At 43.5% G+C, this 14,243-nt stretch overlaps 1 protein-coding gene across 1 annotated transcript in view; it reads right to left on the bottom strand.

The window, feature by feature from the left end:
- Window positions 1-746: 746 nt before the first annotated feature.
- EPG5 (ectopic P-granules 5 autophagy tethering factor) overlaps window positions 747-14,243 on the bottom strand; it is a 65,121-nt gene continuing 51,624 nt past the window's right edge. The window contains exons 38-44 of the mRNA XM_074166274.1: window positions 11,824-12,033; window positions 11,528-11,672; window positions 7,944-8,186; window positions 6,761-6,980; window positions 5,050-5,265; window positions 3,979-4,093; window positions 747-2,697 (exon numbers count right to left, since the gene is read on the bottom strand). Coding sequence (XP_074022375.1) covers window positions 2,515-2,697; window positions 3,979-4,093; window positions 5,050-5,265; window positions 6,761-6,980; window positions 7,944-8,186; window positions 11,528-11,672; window positions 11,824-12,033 — 1,332 coding nt within the window. The 3' untranslated portion in view covers window positions 747-2,514. The remainder of the gene's footprint in view (window positions 2,698-3,978; window positions 4,094-5,049; window positions 5,266-6,760; window positions 6,981-7,943; window positions 8,187-11,527; window positions 11,673-11,823; window positions 12,034-14,243) is intronic.

The raw sequence follows: 14,243 nt of genomic DNA, 5'->3' as shown, positions 1-14,243 counted from the left end.
GAGCAGTAGCTCGTGGTCAATCCTCCCCACTTCTTAGGGCCTACCATAGTACTGTTCAGAGAGTACTTTAACCATGATAAAACAAACCGTTTTCATCACAATTATTAGATTGAGAAATTGGGGAAAAAAAAAGGCAACAGCATCATTTTTATGTCATTTTAAGCAGTAAGTTACTAAAGAAGCTGTTTCAATGGTCAAGACAAATGGACGTGATGATGGTGTCGATGGTGTTTGCTGACAGCAGTGACCCCAGCCTGGTCCAGCCCTGCCCACCAGCAAAGTCCTCAGCAAGAATGTTGCACCACCAGCACTGGAGGCATAATTTTCCCCTATTTCCCTCCACACCACCAGCCTTCCCCTCATTTGGGATAAATATGGAATTCCACAGCCTGGGTCGGTTCTGTTCTTGTAGCTCTCAGAACTAGTGCACCACCCTACGGTCACAATGCCACAGGTGCTTGGGATTTTTCCAGGATGAAGAAGCATTATTTCTGACATTATATACAGATGAGCTTTCTCCTGGGCTCTGGGCACAAAAAAACAGGCTGTTGTATCACATACATGTTAAATCCAGGATGTCAAAGCGAAGAGTCTCCAGGCCTCCACCAGCTGAGCAATTACATGGCATTCCCCCATCATACTTTCATCTCCGAGAATAATTATGTATTACCTGATGTGGATTCCTCCAGCAAGTAGAAAATAACCATGACGTTTGTCACAAATTACTTGATTTTTCATTTTTATTTCGCATGGTCTTTGCAGACATAGCATGTTATAAATACAACAATTGTAAAAACTCAACAGCTGTAACAATATCTCATTTTAAAAGTGCATGTCAAACACACGTATATCTGGCTTCTTCACATTTTTATGCAACTGATCAACAACATTGAATCTAATAAACCCAGTGCTTTTAAGTCTTTGGGGGGAGGGAAGGGGGAGGAGGAAGACAGCAGAATGTATTCTTCCAGGTGTGAATTTTCCAAAAGAGTCTGCTAAAAAACATGCTGCATCGGTATCTGGCTAATATACAGAGGGATATACATATGTGTGTATATATATGTATATATGTTTATAGGCTCGCAGAGAGAGCAAAGAACCCTAAGATCACATTAAGATAAAGGTGATCTAACAACCCAGCTGGCATAATTAGCAGAATCTGTTGAGAAGAAAAAAGGTGATTTGTTCTCCAGCACCGGAACCACAGTTAAGAGCAACACTTTCAAAGCGTTATTGACCAGACAGTAGGTAGCACATTTCCTTCCCCTGGAGACCAGAACCAATGTTTTACCATGTAACCATGTTCTAAACATGAAGGCACAATTCACGGAGGAAGGGAAAAAGAAATTATTGTTCCTTCATAGAGCTGTACGGATTGGGACTGCAGGACCTTGGGCCATCTCAGATAGATCAGTGATAAAAGGGACGTCAGACAAGCAACCAGGCAAAAAACCTCACCCTCTGCTTTCCCTGAACAAAAGTGCATCTTATGACCAGACAAGGCAACAAAAGCAGTGATCATTCAGCAGAAACAACATTTACAGGCTCGTGGTTCATGCTTTGGCAACAGAATTTTAACAAGTGATCACCAAATTTAGTACAAAAAAAATACCTTTTTCACAGTGTCATCTAAAATAAATTTCATGCCCAGCTAGGCAGAAAAGAATAAACTTAAGTGGTGGGTGTCCATTTGGTAAGTCAGCATTTCCTAAACAACCAGACTTTCAGAATTAAGGAATCCTATCTAACATGAATGTAACTGACTGCTTCCCTCCTACACACTGGGCATCCAGAAAATCCCACTCTGGATTTAAATCACCTGACCTAAAAAGAACTTGGCTAGAAGTTACTTGCATTTAATCAGGCAATATGGATGCAGACTCTAAATATCAGTATTTAGAAAATAGGAAAAATCAAAGTTCTTTAGTTCAAATTTTAGTTTGTATTTACAGAAGTGGGAAAAGATTGTAGACATGCCTTTTAACAAGAGATTTCTGTGGGACGGGAAAAAAAAAATTCAAAATTTAAAATAACATCTTTCCAGGTACAAGGATTTCACAAGTCTCTAGACACACACTCACATAAGATTCAGAGATATCCTGGTCAAGAAAATCAAAACATCTTTTATACACGATCCCCTACACACTCTGAACTGGCCTGAGCAATGACACGTTGGAAAATAAAAAAGGCACAAAGCAAAAACTGAAGATGAGCTTTGCTATCTCATGATTTGTACATCTGTTCTCAGGTACCCTCCTCTCTGATGTGCACCATACACAGGAATATATTCAAGTGCTTTCAGTCAACAAAAAAACCCTAAGCAATTCCAGAGGCCTACAAATCAAGAGAAAAGAAAGAAAACCTCAAAGAGGAGAAAAATTTGCCAATGTGCAATCCCCATTCACATTTGTGACTTACAGTGGAACTCTGAAAGGTAAAAATTACTTGTGCAAGAACAAGATCAAATGTAAACCAGAGTAATCAACATTGAGTGATTCTGCAAGCTCAGAGCTGCTATCGGATGCTGTCCAAATAATGCACTTCTGGGTACAGAGTGTTAATAAGGAGAGCCAGGAGATTATTGCCGTCCCGAAGACAGTGTTCTGGATGCTTGATGAACTGAGAAGCCTGGGAGAGCTGCTCTTGATAATCCACGTATTGTTTGTTTGATGCCATAGATTCAAGAGCATTCAGCGCCTGTAGACACAAGGGGAAATTCCGTGAGCCATGTGTAGTTCTATCCACAACAAACCAGTTCATGAGCCACCATATGCACAATTCTGCTGGAAGATCCTTATCTACTGGAGAACCCGGAGTGTTCAGAACAAAACATTTGTGAAACACAATCACATAACAGCGTTTGAAGTCAACTCACATTTTTCAAGCTGTTCTCTCCCCGAGATCAACACAACAACTGCTCTATCAAGGCTTGCTAGGATTCTGTAACCCAAATATTGTCATGAACTCAGGACGTGGTTTCAAGGAAGTTACACTGAATAACAAACTGCAGTACACTTAAATATTCCTTTCAGGTTGATCTTACGAACACCTTGACTTTCCTAAAAGTATTATTTTGCTCCCATAAACAATATTACAGAGACAATGTCAAGTTAGAAATTATATGTAAAAGAGCCTGTGCTCTTTTTTTATAGTACCAGCCGGGGCAAACACTGGAATTATGTCTGAACAAGTTTCATTCACTTCTTAGAGAAGAAAAACCAAGTTGTACCAAGTTAGTTACTTTGCTCTGGTTTCTAATTAACTCCTCCTTCCTCTTCTCACCCACTTACTGAAACAATAATAACGGTCGGTGCACATGCTAAAGAAGGAGTGTTTATTTGTCACAGGACTTTTAAGCCCTGATCTCATGTAAACAAATGTTAGTGTGAATGCAGCTCTGCTTTATCACTGAAAAGCAGCAAAATCACAGCAGTGCTGTTTTTTTTCCTGTTTGCTTTAAATTCCTTCTACCTGCTATGATCCAAAGTTTCTGAACTCAGGGTTTACAGACCCAAGTTCATCTGCATCTTTTCAGTGTATAAGATTGGAAACCGACGCCTCTTCATTAATACAGAGTGCTGTATAAACACAGTTTTATCTAGGATCACTTTAGCTTAGGGCTCAGACACACAGTCCTGCTACCAGAGTTCAGCAAACTCACACCATCACCTGGCCCACACTGCACCCGACCTTGTCTCTGGCAAATTCTTTGATGTTTTTTTGACGCAAAATAGTACAGAAGTTGCGATATACTCCCTTCCCTGAGAAGGCAAACGAGAGCAACAAGCTATTTGTGAAATTCAGTATTTAGAGCCCGATGTAAAGCAGCAGAAAAAAAAAAAAAAAAAAAATCAAGAGATCAAGGGCACTCGGTGCCAAACACAATCATCAAGTTGAGAGCAGGATCTTATAAGCTTGACAAGCTGAGCCAGCACACAAAGAGGGCGCATCAAGAAGCCACCAACTGGCACACACTACCTGCTGGGCCTTCTGCGACAGCTTCGGCTCCGACCCTGCTTTCAGGCGGACTTGGCTCTCTGCGGGAATCTGCACCAAGAGGAAGGCAGACAAACTGCGGGCGACCACCCGAAACCTTGCACGGGGAACAGGACAGAGAGAGAAGGTGGTATCAGATCCACAAGTCCTCAACAGCAGATAATCTGGAAGTTCTAACCCGTGAGATATCTCTTCCATGAGGAACACAGTAAAGGCTTTAGAGGACCTTTTTCAGAGCATTAGAAAAAAAATAAATAACTTGAATATATACATAACAGATCATACATGCTAGAGGATAATATAATACCATACATATGAAATGTTACATCTGTTCCAAGCTTAGCTGAAGCCCTGAGGTCACATCTGAAATAGTCCTTCATTCCACAGCCTTATCACCCAAATCAGTTTTGTTCAACTCATCCTCTATGATTTCAGAGCAATTTCAACAGAATTGCATCCCAGGAGGTCTTTACAAACACAAAATTACGTTTAGGTTGTCTGTTGAACTGGTGTTCCACAAACATTTACATATTTTTTTCTTGGCATTCTTGCCATGGTGAACTTGATTTTAATACCAATAATAACAACCAAACTTGGTGTCTCTTGAGAAGGGAAAAGAAAGCACACATTTCTCTGAGCTTCTCTTAATGTTTGCAATACCTCAGGGTTAAGATGGAAAAGGCAACACGCATGTGATCAGGCAAAATTCTTGTGATGTCCACAGGAACAGTCTCCTACAGACCAGGTGAAAGCATTTTCATCTCGTGAACAGTCTCCCTACAAACCTCACTGCAGGTGAGAATTAAGCCAGAATCACAACTGTGTTTTCTTACCATTTCCACCACAAACTTTGCACAAGTTCATATTCACTACTTAACCAGATTCAAACACTTGTTACAATTTCTTTGTGATGGGCCAAACAACTATATAGATTTGGGGACAGCCTAGATTCAGAACATCTTTTGACATCGCACTGTGCAGTCTGGGCCCAGGCTGCAGCTGTGTTAACGTCACGACTCAAATAAATGAATTTACTGCACCTCCAACCCTTACCTGGGTGACAAAGGAGATCTTCTGCCCAGCCCAATAGCACCGAGTATTCCAGAACTCAGCCTCTCCTCAGCCAGCTGGCTCTGCCTGCCCTGGATGGACAGCAGTGTCCGAACGACAGACTCGATCAGAATGGTGTCATCTTGCTCCATCTGAATCAAGGACAGCTGCATGGCTTTGTGCCACCAAAGAAACAGCTTTGCCTCTTCCTTAGCTGAGCTTTAGGTAAGATTTAAAGAATAAAATGAAACAAAACATAAATTTAAAAAAAAAAAAAGTCAGAGGTATAAGTTAAGAAGTTTGTATCTCTCCCCATTAGGCCCATGAAGAATTGAGATGGTTAATGACAGCTAATCTTACTATATGAGGACAGCATAACCCCACCAGTTATTATACTGCTGTAACTGCTGCTGTTATGGATTCCGTGAGACACCAGCTAGCAGGTTTTAAGGGCCTGTAAGAGGACAAAAAACAATGCTTCCCGTTAAGCTTTACAGCTGAGAATAAATGGTATTGCAGACATAAGTGGATTTAAAATTGTCTAAGACTTGATATAAAAGGAATGAAGCTATCTCTACTCTTCTTTTTTTGTTGATGTTTTCTTTTCTTACCAATAAAACACTTCAGGAAGCACTAACTGTTGTTTCCACAGCAATTTAGACTTTTAATATGATCCACCAAAGGAAACACTGAAATTTTTTGTCGAGCGAAGCACAAAGTGAAGTTCCCCCATGATATTTTTAACCTTTCCCCAAGCAGTTTGCAGTTGAAGTTCACAGGCTCAGATTTTCCACATAAAGCACCAGCACGAGTTTCCTGCATCAGAGTGTCCTCACATTACTCCGCCCAGTCACTTCCCAGCCCCTGGCACCCTCAGCTTTGATGTTCACATCAAGGTTTAATTTGTTGTGGATGGTGGCTTTGCTGTCACCTTTGCACTTTGGCGATCAAATTACTATGGCACCTACAAGAGTGAAATTATTCTTTAAATTTCAAGAAACAGTGGGAATGTACATTTTCCCAAAATGTTCTTTCACAGAAAATATGAACATTATCAACATGGAAAAATATTCATCATGTTTGCTGAATTCTGGCAATTTCAGCAGCAACTGCATATACAGTTGTGACATGCTTTAAGTATTATAATTTTAACCCCAAAAGCTATCCATCCTTTCCCCCCAGAACCCTGTTATCTTAATTAAGTTGTTTTACAGCCATACAGGCCCCCAACTCTGGGAGCCCCACCACATTCACTGGGTTCAGATTTGGTTCAGAGCTGCAGAGGGTCACCATTGAGCAGCTTTGAGCACCAGGTCTCTTAGAGCATCAAACTGAATACTTAGCACATAACTCATCCCACCTAGTGGACATTCTGGGAAGCGTAATCCACCATGATTTGGGGTTTCCTTCAAGTAATTTTGCTTGAGCACAAATCCAGCCATTGAAATGAAGCTTCTCTGACTGAAAACTGACCAAAACTGCACCAGAAGTGTTCAAGTAAATAAAATTTCCTCTTCTGCTTAACCACAACAACTATTAGTGTTGGCACTGGGGCTGGGCAGACTCTGTAACAGTGGATATGGAAGGACTGGCCATTTCATCCAGCAGCCTGGTGAAATTAACTTAATTAACCTGGCCACCTAATTCTACTAGCTAAACAACTACAGCCTTATTTAACAGCCCAGGCAGACTCAGAAGCCTTGAGATTTCGTACCTGGGGTACACTTGCTCCAGCCATTTGCTGATGGTTAGCAGGATCTTCATCTCATTGGTGAGAGTCTGGTCGGCGTTCAGGCACTGCAGCAGGTAGACGTAAAGGGTCAGGTAGCTTCCTAAAGACAGGCATTCCTGCAGGAATTCCTCCATGGTTAGCTCAGGAACTTGGAGGGAGGCGAGTATAGGGCCCCAGCCTAAATCCTGGTGGTGAGGACAATCTATAAAGACAACAAAAGGACAGAACAAAGGGGCATGTGAGTAAGCAGCACCTGGTAAAACCTAAGACTTGGAACTACTTCACCGTGTTCCTTTAAATTACAGAATTCAGGCCATTTTAGCTGTTCTCCATGTGATCACTTTGTCATGAAATTCTGATAGAGAGAAAAGAAAAACTCCACTATCACAGAGCATCTCCTAGAGGTCAAGGTAAGATATTTTCCCAGCAGTCAGTATTAAATCTGAAAATTTTATCAATGGAATTTTAAATATTTCCTTCAGGTGTACTGAAATCTGATCACATAAAATGTGGGGGAAAAAAAAAAAATCCAGTATGTAGTCCCACAAGGATTAAGAAAAAGGAAACACACATTACCACCCTCAGAACAACCCACAGAATTTCAGAGTTTTACCAATTAATAGTACTTTTTTCTTAAATTTGCCTACAGAACACTACAGGCCAGGCTGAATGGGACTTTAAGCAACCTGGTCTTTTGGGAGGTGTCTCTGCCCATGGCAGGGGGTTGGAACTCGATCTTTAAGGTCCCTTCCAACTTAAACCATTCTATGATTCTGTTATACAGGAGGGGACATAAATATATGTTTTGTTTTCTTATGATGATTTTTTTTTTTAAAGAAGTCCTCCCCCTTTCGCTGGAAAAGTGGCAACCATTAACACAGAGCAAGTAAGTCTTCACAGAAAGAGATAGATATAACTCTTAAGAAAATACACTATTAGAGCAGCTGAAAAACCCAAACCACCACAACTTTTCTACATCTAGTTACTACAGCACATGTATGTGTGATGGTTGGGAGCAATCAAATATGAAGAAAGGAGCTCTGATTACAGAAAACAGATTAAAACCCAGTTCCAGTACTGGGCATCATGAAGCTATAAGGATTCCAGACGATTTATTGGGCATCTGAAGACTGACCAATGATTTTGAGACAAGAGAGGCTCCCACCTTCATTGAAGTAGGCGGTGATACAGGCTTCTGTGGTCTCCGCCATGTGCCGCACGGAGGCCAGGCTCTGGCAGGCTGCAGTCAAGAGGGGCATGGCCAGTAGCCCCTGCACTCTGCTGCCGATCCACTTCCGCAAGCTCCCCCGCAGCGACTCCGCCGTCGCCACGCTCGAGTTGTTCATCATCATCAGCGTTTCCGTGAAGAGGCTGCTGAGGGCCATGTGACGGGTCTGCAGGTCCATATCTGAAAGTCAGAAATAAGAGAAACATTTCAGCAAATAAACACTAGAACCCAAATTCATCTTCACGGCTGAACCCTTTCTGCTGGTGAGGGGTCTAGGGAACAAGTCATATGAGGAGAGGCTGAGGGAACTGGGCATGTTTAGTTTGGAGAAGAGGAGGCTGAGGGGAGACCTCATTGCCCTCTACAACTCCCTGAAAGGAGGGTGTAGAGAGGTGGGTGTTGGCCTCTTCTCCCAAGGGAATAATGACAGGACCAGAGGAAATGGTCTGAAGTTGCGGCAGGGGAGGTTTAGATTAGATATTAGGAAGAATTACTTTACTGAGAGGGTGGTCAGGCACTGGAACAGCCTGCCCAGGGAGGTGGTGGAGTCACCGTTCCTGGAGGTATTTAAGAAACGTGTAGACATGGCACTTCAGGGCATGCTCTAGTGCCCGAGACTGTTGGTTTGTGTCTGTTTGTGGGTGGGTGTGGTGTGTGGTTTTTTTGGTTTTTGGTTTTTTGGGGTGGTTTTTGTGTGTTTTTTTTGTTTTAGTGTTGTCGATTTTTTTTGTCGTTGGACTTGATGATCTCAAAGGTCCCTTCCAACCATGAAGATCCTGTGATTCTGCTGATGCTGGGAAAAGCTTCCTGCTCATCACACCCCTCAATTCCTTGGCCTGTACTTATGAAACTGCAATGAGACACACACGTTCCTCACAGTCTCTTCCCTTGATGAGATGGTTCATCGCCCATTAAACAGAGAGACAACTGATACAGCAGAGTAAAGTGGAGCCCGTCTTTCACCTACAGTCTTTTACCATGACTACAGTGCAAGTAAATTGCAGGATAAAACATGTTTGCAGTCTCCAAGAAAACTCGGGCATTAAAACACAGTTTAAAGCACAGCTTAGAGTGAAACAACCAAGCTCATAGGTGATTCAATTTCCAACATGACCGACATGAGCCCTGAAATGTTGCGATCCCTTCGTGCATTTCCAGGATTCTAGATATCCTGCTAATTGAAGCATTCAGCCCCAGAATATTTTTTCGAAACCATCTCTTGGCATTGCCTGAACATGTTATCATGGGCCACCTGTAGCAGTACCGTCACAGCACACACATGTCCTGTGCTTGGCTCTTCAAAGTCCAACTACAGAGTAGACCTTTGAACATACTGATGAAAAAAATCCCAATAGTTATTATAGAAAAACTTTCAAGCAACACCAGGCATTGTAGAGGGAAAAAAATTCAACTGGTTAAGAAGAGTAGTTGTGCACAAAGAGGGATTAATCACTGGAAAAATACCACACAAAGGGGCTTAGACCTCAGAACTTGCAGGTATTTGGAAGCTCACTGGACAAGGCCCTGAGAAACCTAATTTAATTTGGAAGCTAGCCCTTGTTTAAGAAGGAGGTTGGACTACAGGCCTCCAGAGGTCCCTTCCAAACTAAACTATTTTGTTTGTATCATCTGCCTACTAAGAAAAAAAAAAAAAGAAAAAGAAGCTCTCCAGTCAGGTAAACACCTCATCACAGACCAAATGAGAAAGATAATGCCAGGAGGTTAACTGACTTACCTAAGGTCACAACTAATTTTACAGCCAAGTCCTGCTCCACAGGCTGCAGACCACCAAGCAGGAGCCCCACCAGACACCGGACCCCAAGGCCCACCAGACACCTGGGACAAGTCCCAGCACAGTGCTCGTGCAAGGAGTTCAGCTTTCTCCTCTCCAGCTGTTGCCAAAAGAAGGTGCTGCCCCAAAGGCTCTTCCAAAAGCCTCCACCAGCCCCCTCCACACCTGACAGAGAAGCTAAATCTGATGCACACCACCCCTTCCCTGCCTCTCCACATCAGTGATCCTCCTGCACCCCACAGCCTGGTGGGGAAACACCAAGCATTCTCTCTCTTTCAGCTCTTTATCACGTACCAGCATGCACAGGGGTTCATGAAACAGAGCTGTTCCTCTTACACAGGGGCTCCCATCTCCTCCAAAATTTCTCACCCACAAGGAGCATTGGCTCTAACAGGCAAGCCTTCACCTCTCCATGAATCACAAAGAATTTTTCTGACTATGGGGCTGTCCTACAGAGCTTGCCCAAGCAGCCATACAAGTACTGAAAGACGCCATACTACTAGTGTACATCAATACAATTCCCTATTTCAACACAGTTGGCTTTCCCAATCGCACAGAAGTTTACCACAGAACCACAGAACCTCTCCAGTTGGAAGGGACCCATAAAGATCATCGAGCCCAACTCCCCGCTCCTCGCAGGACTGCCTCACGCTAAACCCTATGACTAAGAGCATTGTCCAGACGCTCCCTGATCTCTGACAGGGCTGGTGCTGTGACCAATTCCCTGGGAAGCAGGAACCGAGCAATCACTCAGTGAAGAACCTTCTCCTCATGTCCAACCTGCGCTTCCCCTGAGGCAGCCTCATTCCATTCCCTCCTGTCCCATCGCTGGTCACCAGAGAGAGGAGATCGGTGCCTCCCCTCCGCTGCCCCCTGGTGAGGAAGGTGCAGGTGCCATGAGGGCACCCCTCGGTCTTTTCTCCAGGCTGAACGAGCCCAGTGACCTCAGCCACTGCTCCTGAGCTTTGCCCTCGAGACCCCTCACCATCCCGGTCGCCCTTCTCTGGACACACTCCAATATTTGATGTTCTCCTTCCACGGAGGCACCCAGAGCTGCACTGGGAGCTGGAGCTGGGGCCGCACTGATGCGGTGCAGAGCAGGACGGTCACCTCTTGGTGCTTGGTGTCCCCAGGGCACGGCTGGCTCTTTGGGCTGCCCAGGCTCACTGCTTGCTCCTGCTCAACTTCCATCAGCACAAACCCGAGAGCCCTCTCTGCGGGGCTGCTCTCTAGCCTCTTCTTCCCTGGTTTGTATGTAAAACCCACTTGTTGGGGCTATTGTCCTTACCAGTTAAAATACCAGTTTAGAATCTTTTCTTTCTAGAACCCGATCCCTCAGGACCAAGAGGGTGTATTTGTGTCACCTTTCCCTTTAAAAAAGATACAAAAGCCAAATAAGGAAAAAAAAAAAAAAAATAAAAAAACTAGACAAAGAAAAGAATCCCTCAAGCTCCTGTATATTGGTCAGTTTTACTCACAATATAACCTCTGTTCTTTTCTGTTGGTCCTGTCGCTCTTGACAGCTCTAGGGTGTAACGTCCATATTTTTGTTTTGTGCTAACGTACAACCTATATATACACATCATCAAAGCAATATGTCCTGCTGCCCATAAGGGAGACATTAAAGTAATGCAAGTAAATTACATAGTCACAGATGTTTAACAATCCAGGCAGTACAACACAGGATCTTGAGAGTTTTAAAGTAATTTGCCACTTCTTCAACACAAACCTGGAGGATTAAAGATGACTACATCATCCAGCAACTTGGACATTTCTTGTTCCAAAACTGCAAGGGTAATCTTTCCGCTTTGTTCTAAGGTGCTGAGAAACTGAACCACCTGGCGAATGTACGCTTGGCACTTCAGTGTTGCATCCTGTAATCAAAATCGAAACAAATTAGGGGGGGAAAAAAAAAAAAAAAAAAAATCATGCCTAGAACTCTTTCCACACTCCGTAATATACAGAAGCAGAACACTGCAAGTGACAAGAACAGCTCAGAGACACTGCAAAACCAGTGCGACTTACGAGGTGCATGTGACTATCCGAAGATGCACCAAAGCCTGCTGAGATTTTCAGGAGCTTCACGATCAGTTCAGCTGCAGCGTCCTTGGCAAGGATAACGGAGGGAGGGTAGTGACTGTTGCAGTAGTTGATGATGCTTTGATAAGACGAAATGCCCACAAGCTGCCAAGGAAGGGAGCTGGTCTGCCCCAGAAGATTTACGAGTGGTGATTCCTGAAGATTTAAGAGACAACAGTCTAAGCTCCATCTTCTTTGCTGTTTTAAATTAATATTCACAGTACTCAATATTGGAAGGAAGCCCAGGCTCCAAAATTTGAAGGAGATGGAACAGAAGCCCCACAGAAATACATGACTACTGGGAGTCTGGCTGTAAAGCACCTCCTCATTCTAGCAGCAAGCCAACACGTGGATGTCATCTCTAGCATTCATGTAACAGTACTCAGACTGCTGCAGCAGCTCTAAACAAGTACAAAACTCAGTGAGAGACATTAAAATTTGACACGTAGATATGGAAAGACAGCTAGAAAGATGTGGAGACCCTACAAGGTCACTTCAGCAGAGGTTTAAAAAAAGGCATTAAAAATTATTTAAAAAAAAAAAAAATAATAATCTAAGTTCACAGTAGAACCAGGGACAGAAGCCAAGTCTCTCAATTTTCCATTCAGTGAAACATCTACCAACCTTGGGGACTCCTCAAATGCTTATTCTCATAAATACCATCCTGAACAGTACAGCAGCCTACAGTGTCCACAACTCACACAGGCAGTGCACGCATGCAGATGGAAAAGTCTGTCTGCAAGCAGCAGAGAGTCTGGCCTCAGCTACCACCATCCGTCTCTCACGGGTTCATAAACATCTGCAAACAAAAGGCCTCCCCAGACACTGCGAAGCACCAAATTTCTACATGTTATAGAACGAACAAAAATACTGGAATTGTGCTGATGGCCAACATAACCTAAAGACTGAAGGAGTCAGAACTAAGCCAAATGAGACTACAGGGTCCAGAGGAGGACACGAAGATGCTCAGAGGGCTGGAGCACCTCTGCTGTGAGAGTTGGGGTTGTTCAGCCTGGAGAAGAGAAGGCTCCGGGGAGACCTTAGAGCCCCTTCCAGTCCCTAAAGGGGCTCCAAGACAGATGGGGAGGGACTCTTGATCAGAGAATGGAGCCACAGGATGAGGGGGAAGGGTTTTAAAATGAAAGAGGGGAGATTGAGATGAGATCTCAGGAAGAAATTCTTTGCTGTGAGGGTGGTGAGACCCTGGCCCAGGTTGCCCAGAGAAGCTGTGGCTGCCCCGTCCCTGGAGGAGTTCAAGGCCAGGTTGGACGGGGCTTTGAGCAACCTGGTCTGGTGGGAAGTGTCCCTGCCCATGGCAGGGGGTTGGAATTGGATGATCCTTAAGGTCCCTTCAAACCCAAACCATTCTGTCATTGTACATCAACAAGAATGTGACTCTGGTACATCAAGTACTTCTCAAGTTGCTCACACGCTGGAACATAAGGCAGTGAAATAGTTTCAGATTTAGGTCAAGATGTTACAAGAGTGTTCTAGGAGGTAAAAAAAAAGAGTGAAAATGTCAGTTTAACACATTGCTGGAGGCCAGGAGGGAATTCCTGAGGTTGACTCATACAATGTACAAACAGGTATCTTTTGAATCTTTAGAAGCTTCTGATAAGCAAATACATTCAGGTCAAAGCATGTGAACTCCAGTAATTTTCCTAAACTGGAATACAGTGTTGATCAAAGGCTGCTGGTGATGTCTTGACACAGCATCTTGTAATGCCTCAGAGGAAATGGAAAATGAAAGACTGCAAGCAGGAGAAAGCTGGTAGATGTGAATTGGGACTTCTTGAAGATTACCCAGCCCCTCTGGAAGAATCCCTCAGAAGCAATGGACTGAACGAGACTGCACTAAATTTACCCACACGGAGCATTTAGCAAAAGCAAGATTTTGGAAAGTTCATCCTAATACCCAGTGTTTCCCTTTCCCACTCCAGCAATTCAGAAATACTGGAATGCAACCATAAATGGGAAAAGCACTGAGAAATCAGGGATGGCCGAATAATCCTTCAGAGCAAGGGAATAAGAAAACTCAACCTAAAATTCAACAGATGAAGTAATCTGTACCCAGTAACTCACCAGAAGCAGACAGCGACAAGCTTCTTAAAGATACATCTGGTCTTCAGGATGTTGTTACATCACTGTGACTTGTCATCATCATCATCATACTCATCATATGGAGTTAGGAGGGGAGCATTTTACGGTAAGAAATAAATGTCTGCAAGAGCAGTTCTGAGTAAGGACTGAACAACACTTGTAACTCCTGAGAACACACATTCAAGCAGACAAATAAATACTTTCCTTTCAGACAGCTGCTCCTAACCTCACAGGGACTAATCCCATTGCTAAGGTGTGTTTAAACA

Source organism: Numenius arquata, chromosome Z (assembly GCF_964106895.1).
Source record: "Numenius arquata chromosome Z, bNumArq3.hap1.1, whole genome shotgun sequence".
Classification (NCBI taxonomy): Eukaryota; Metazoa; Chordata; class Aves; order Charadriiformes; family Scolopacidae; genus Numenius; species Numenius arquata.
Note: the sequence above shows the minus strand (reverse complement) of the source record. Positions and strands in the feature narration are given on the sequence as shown.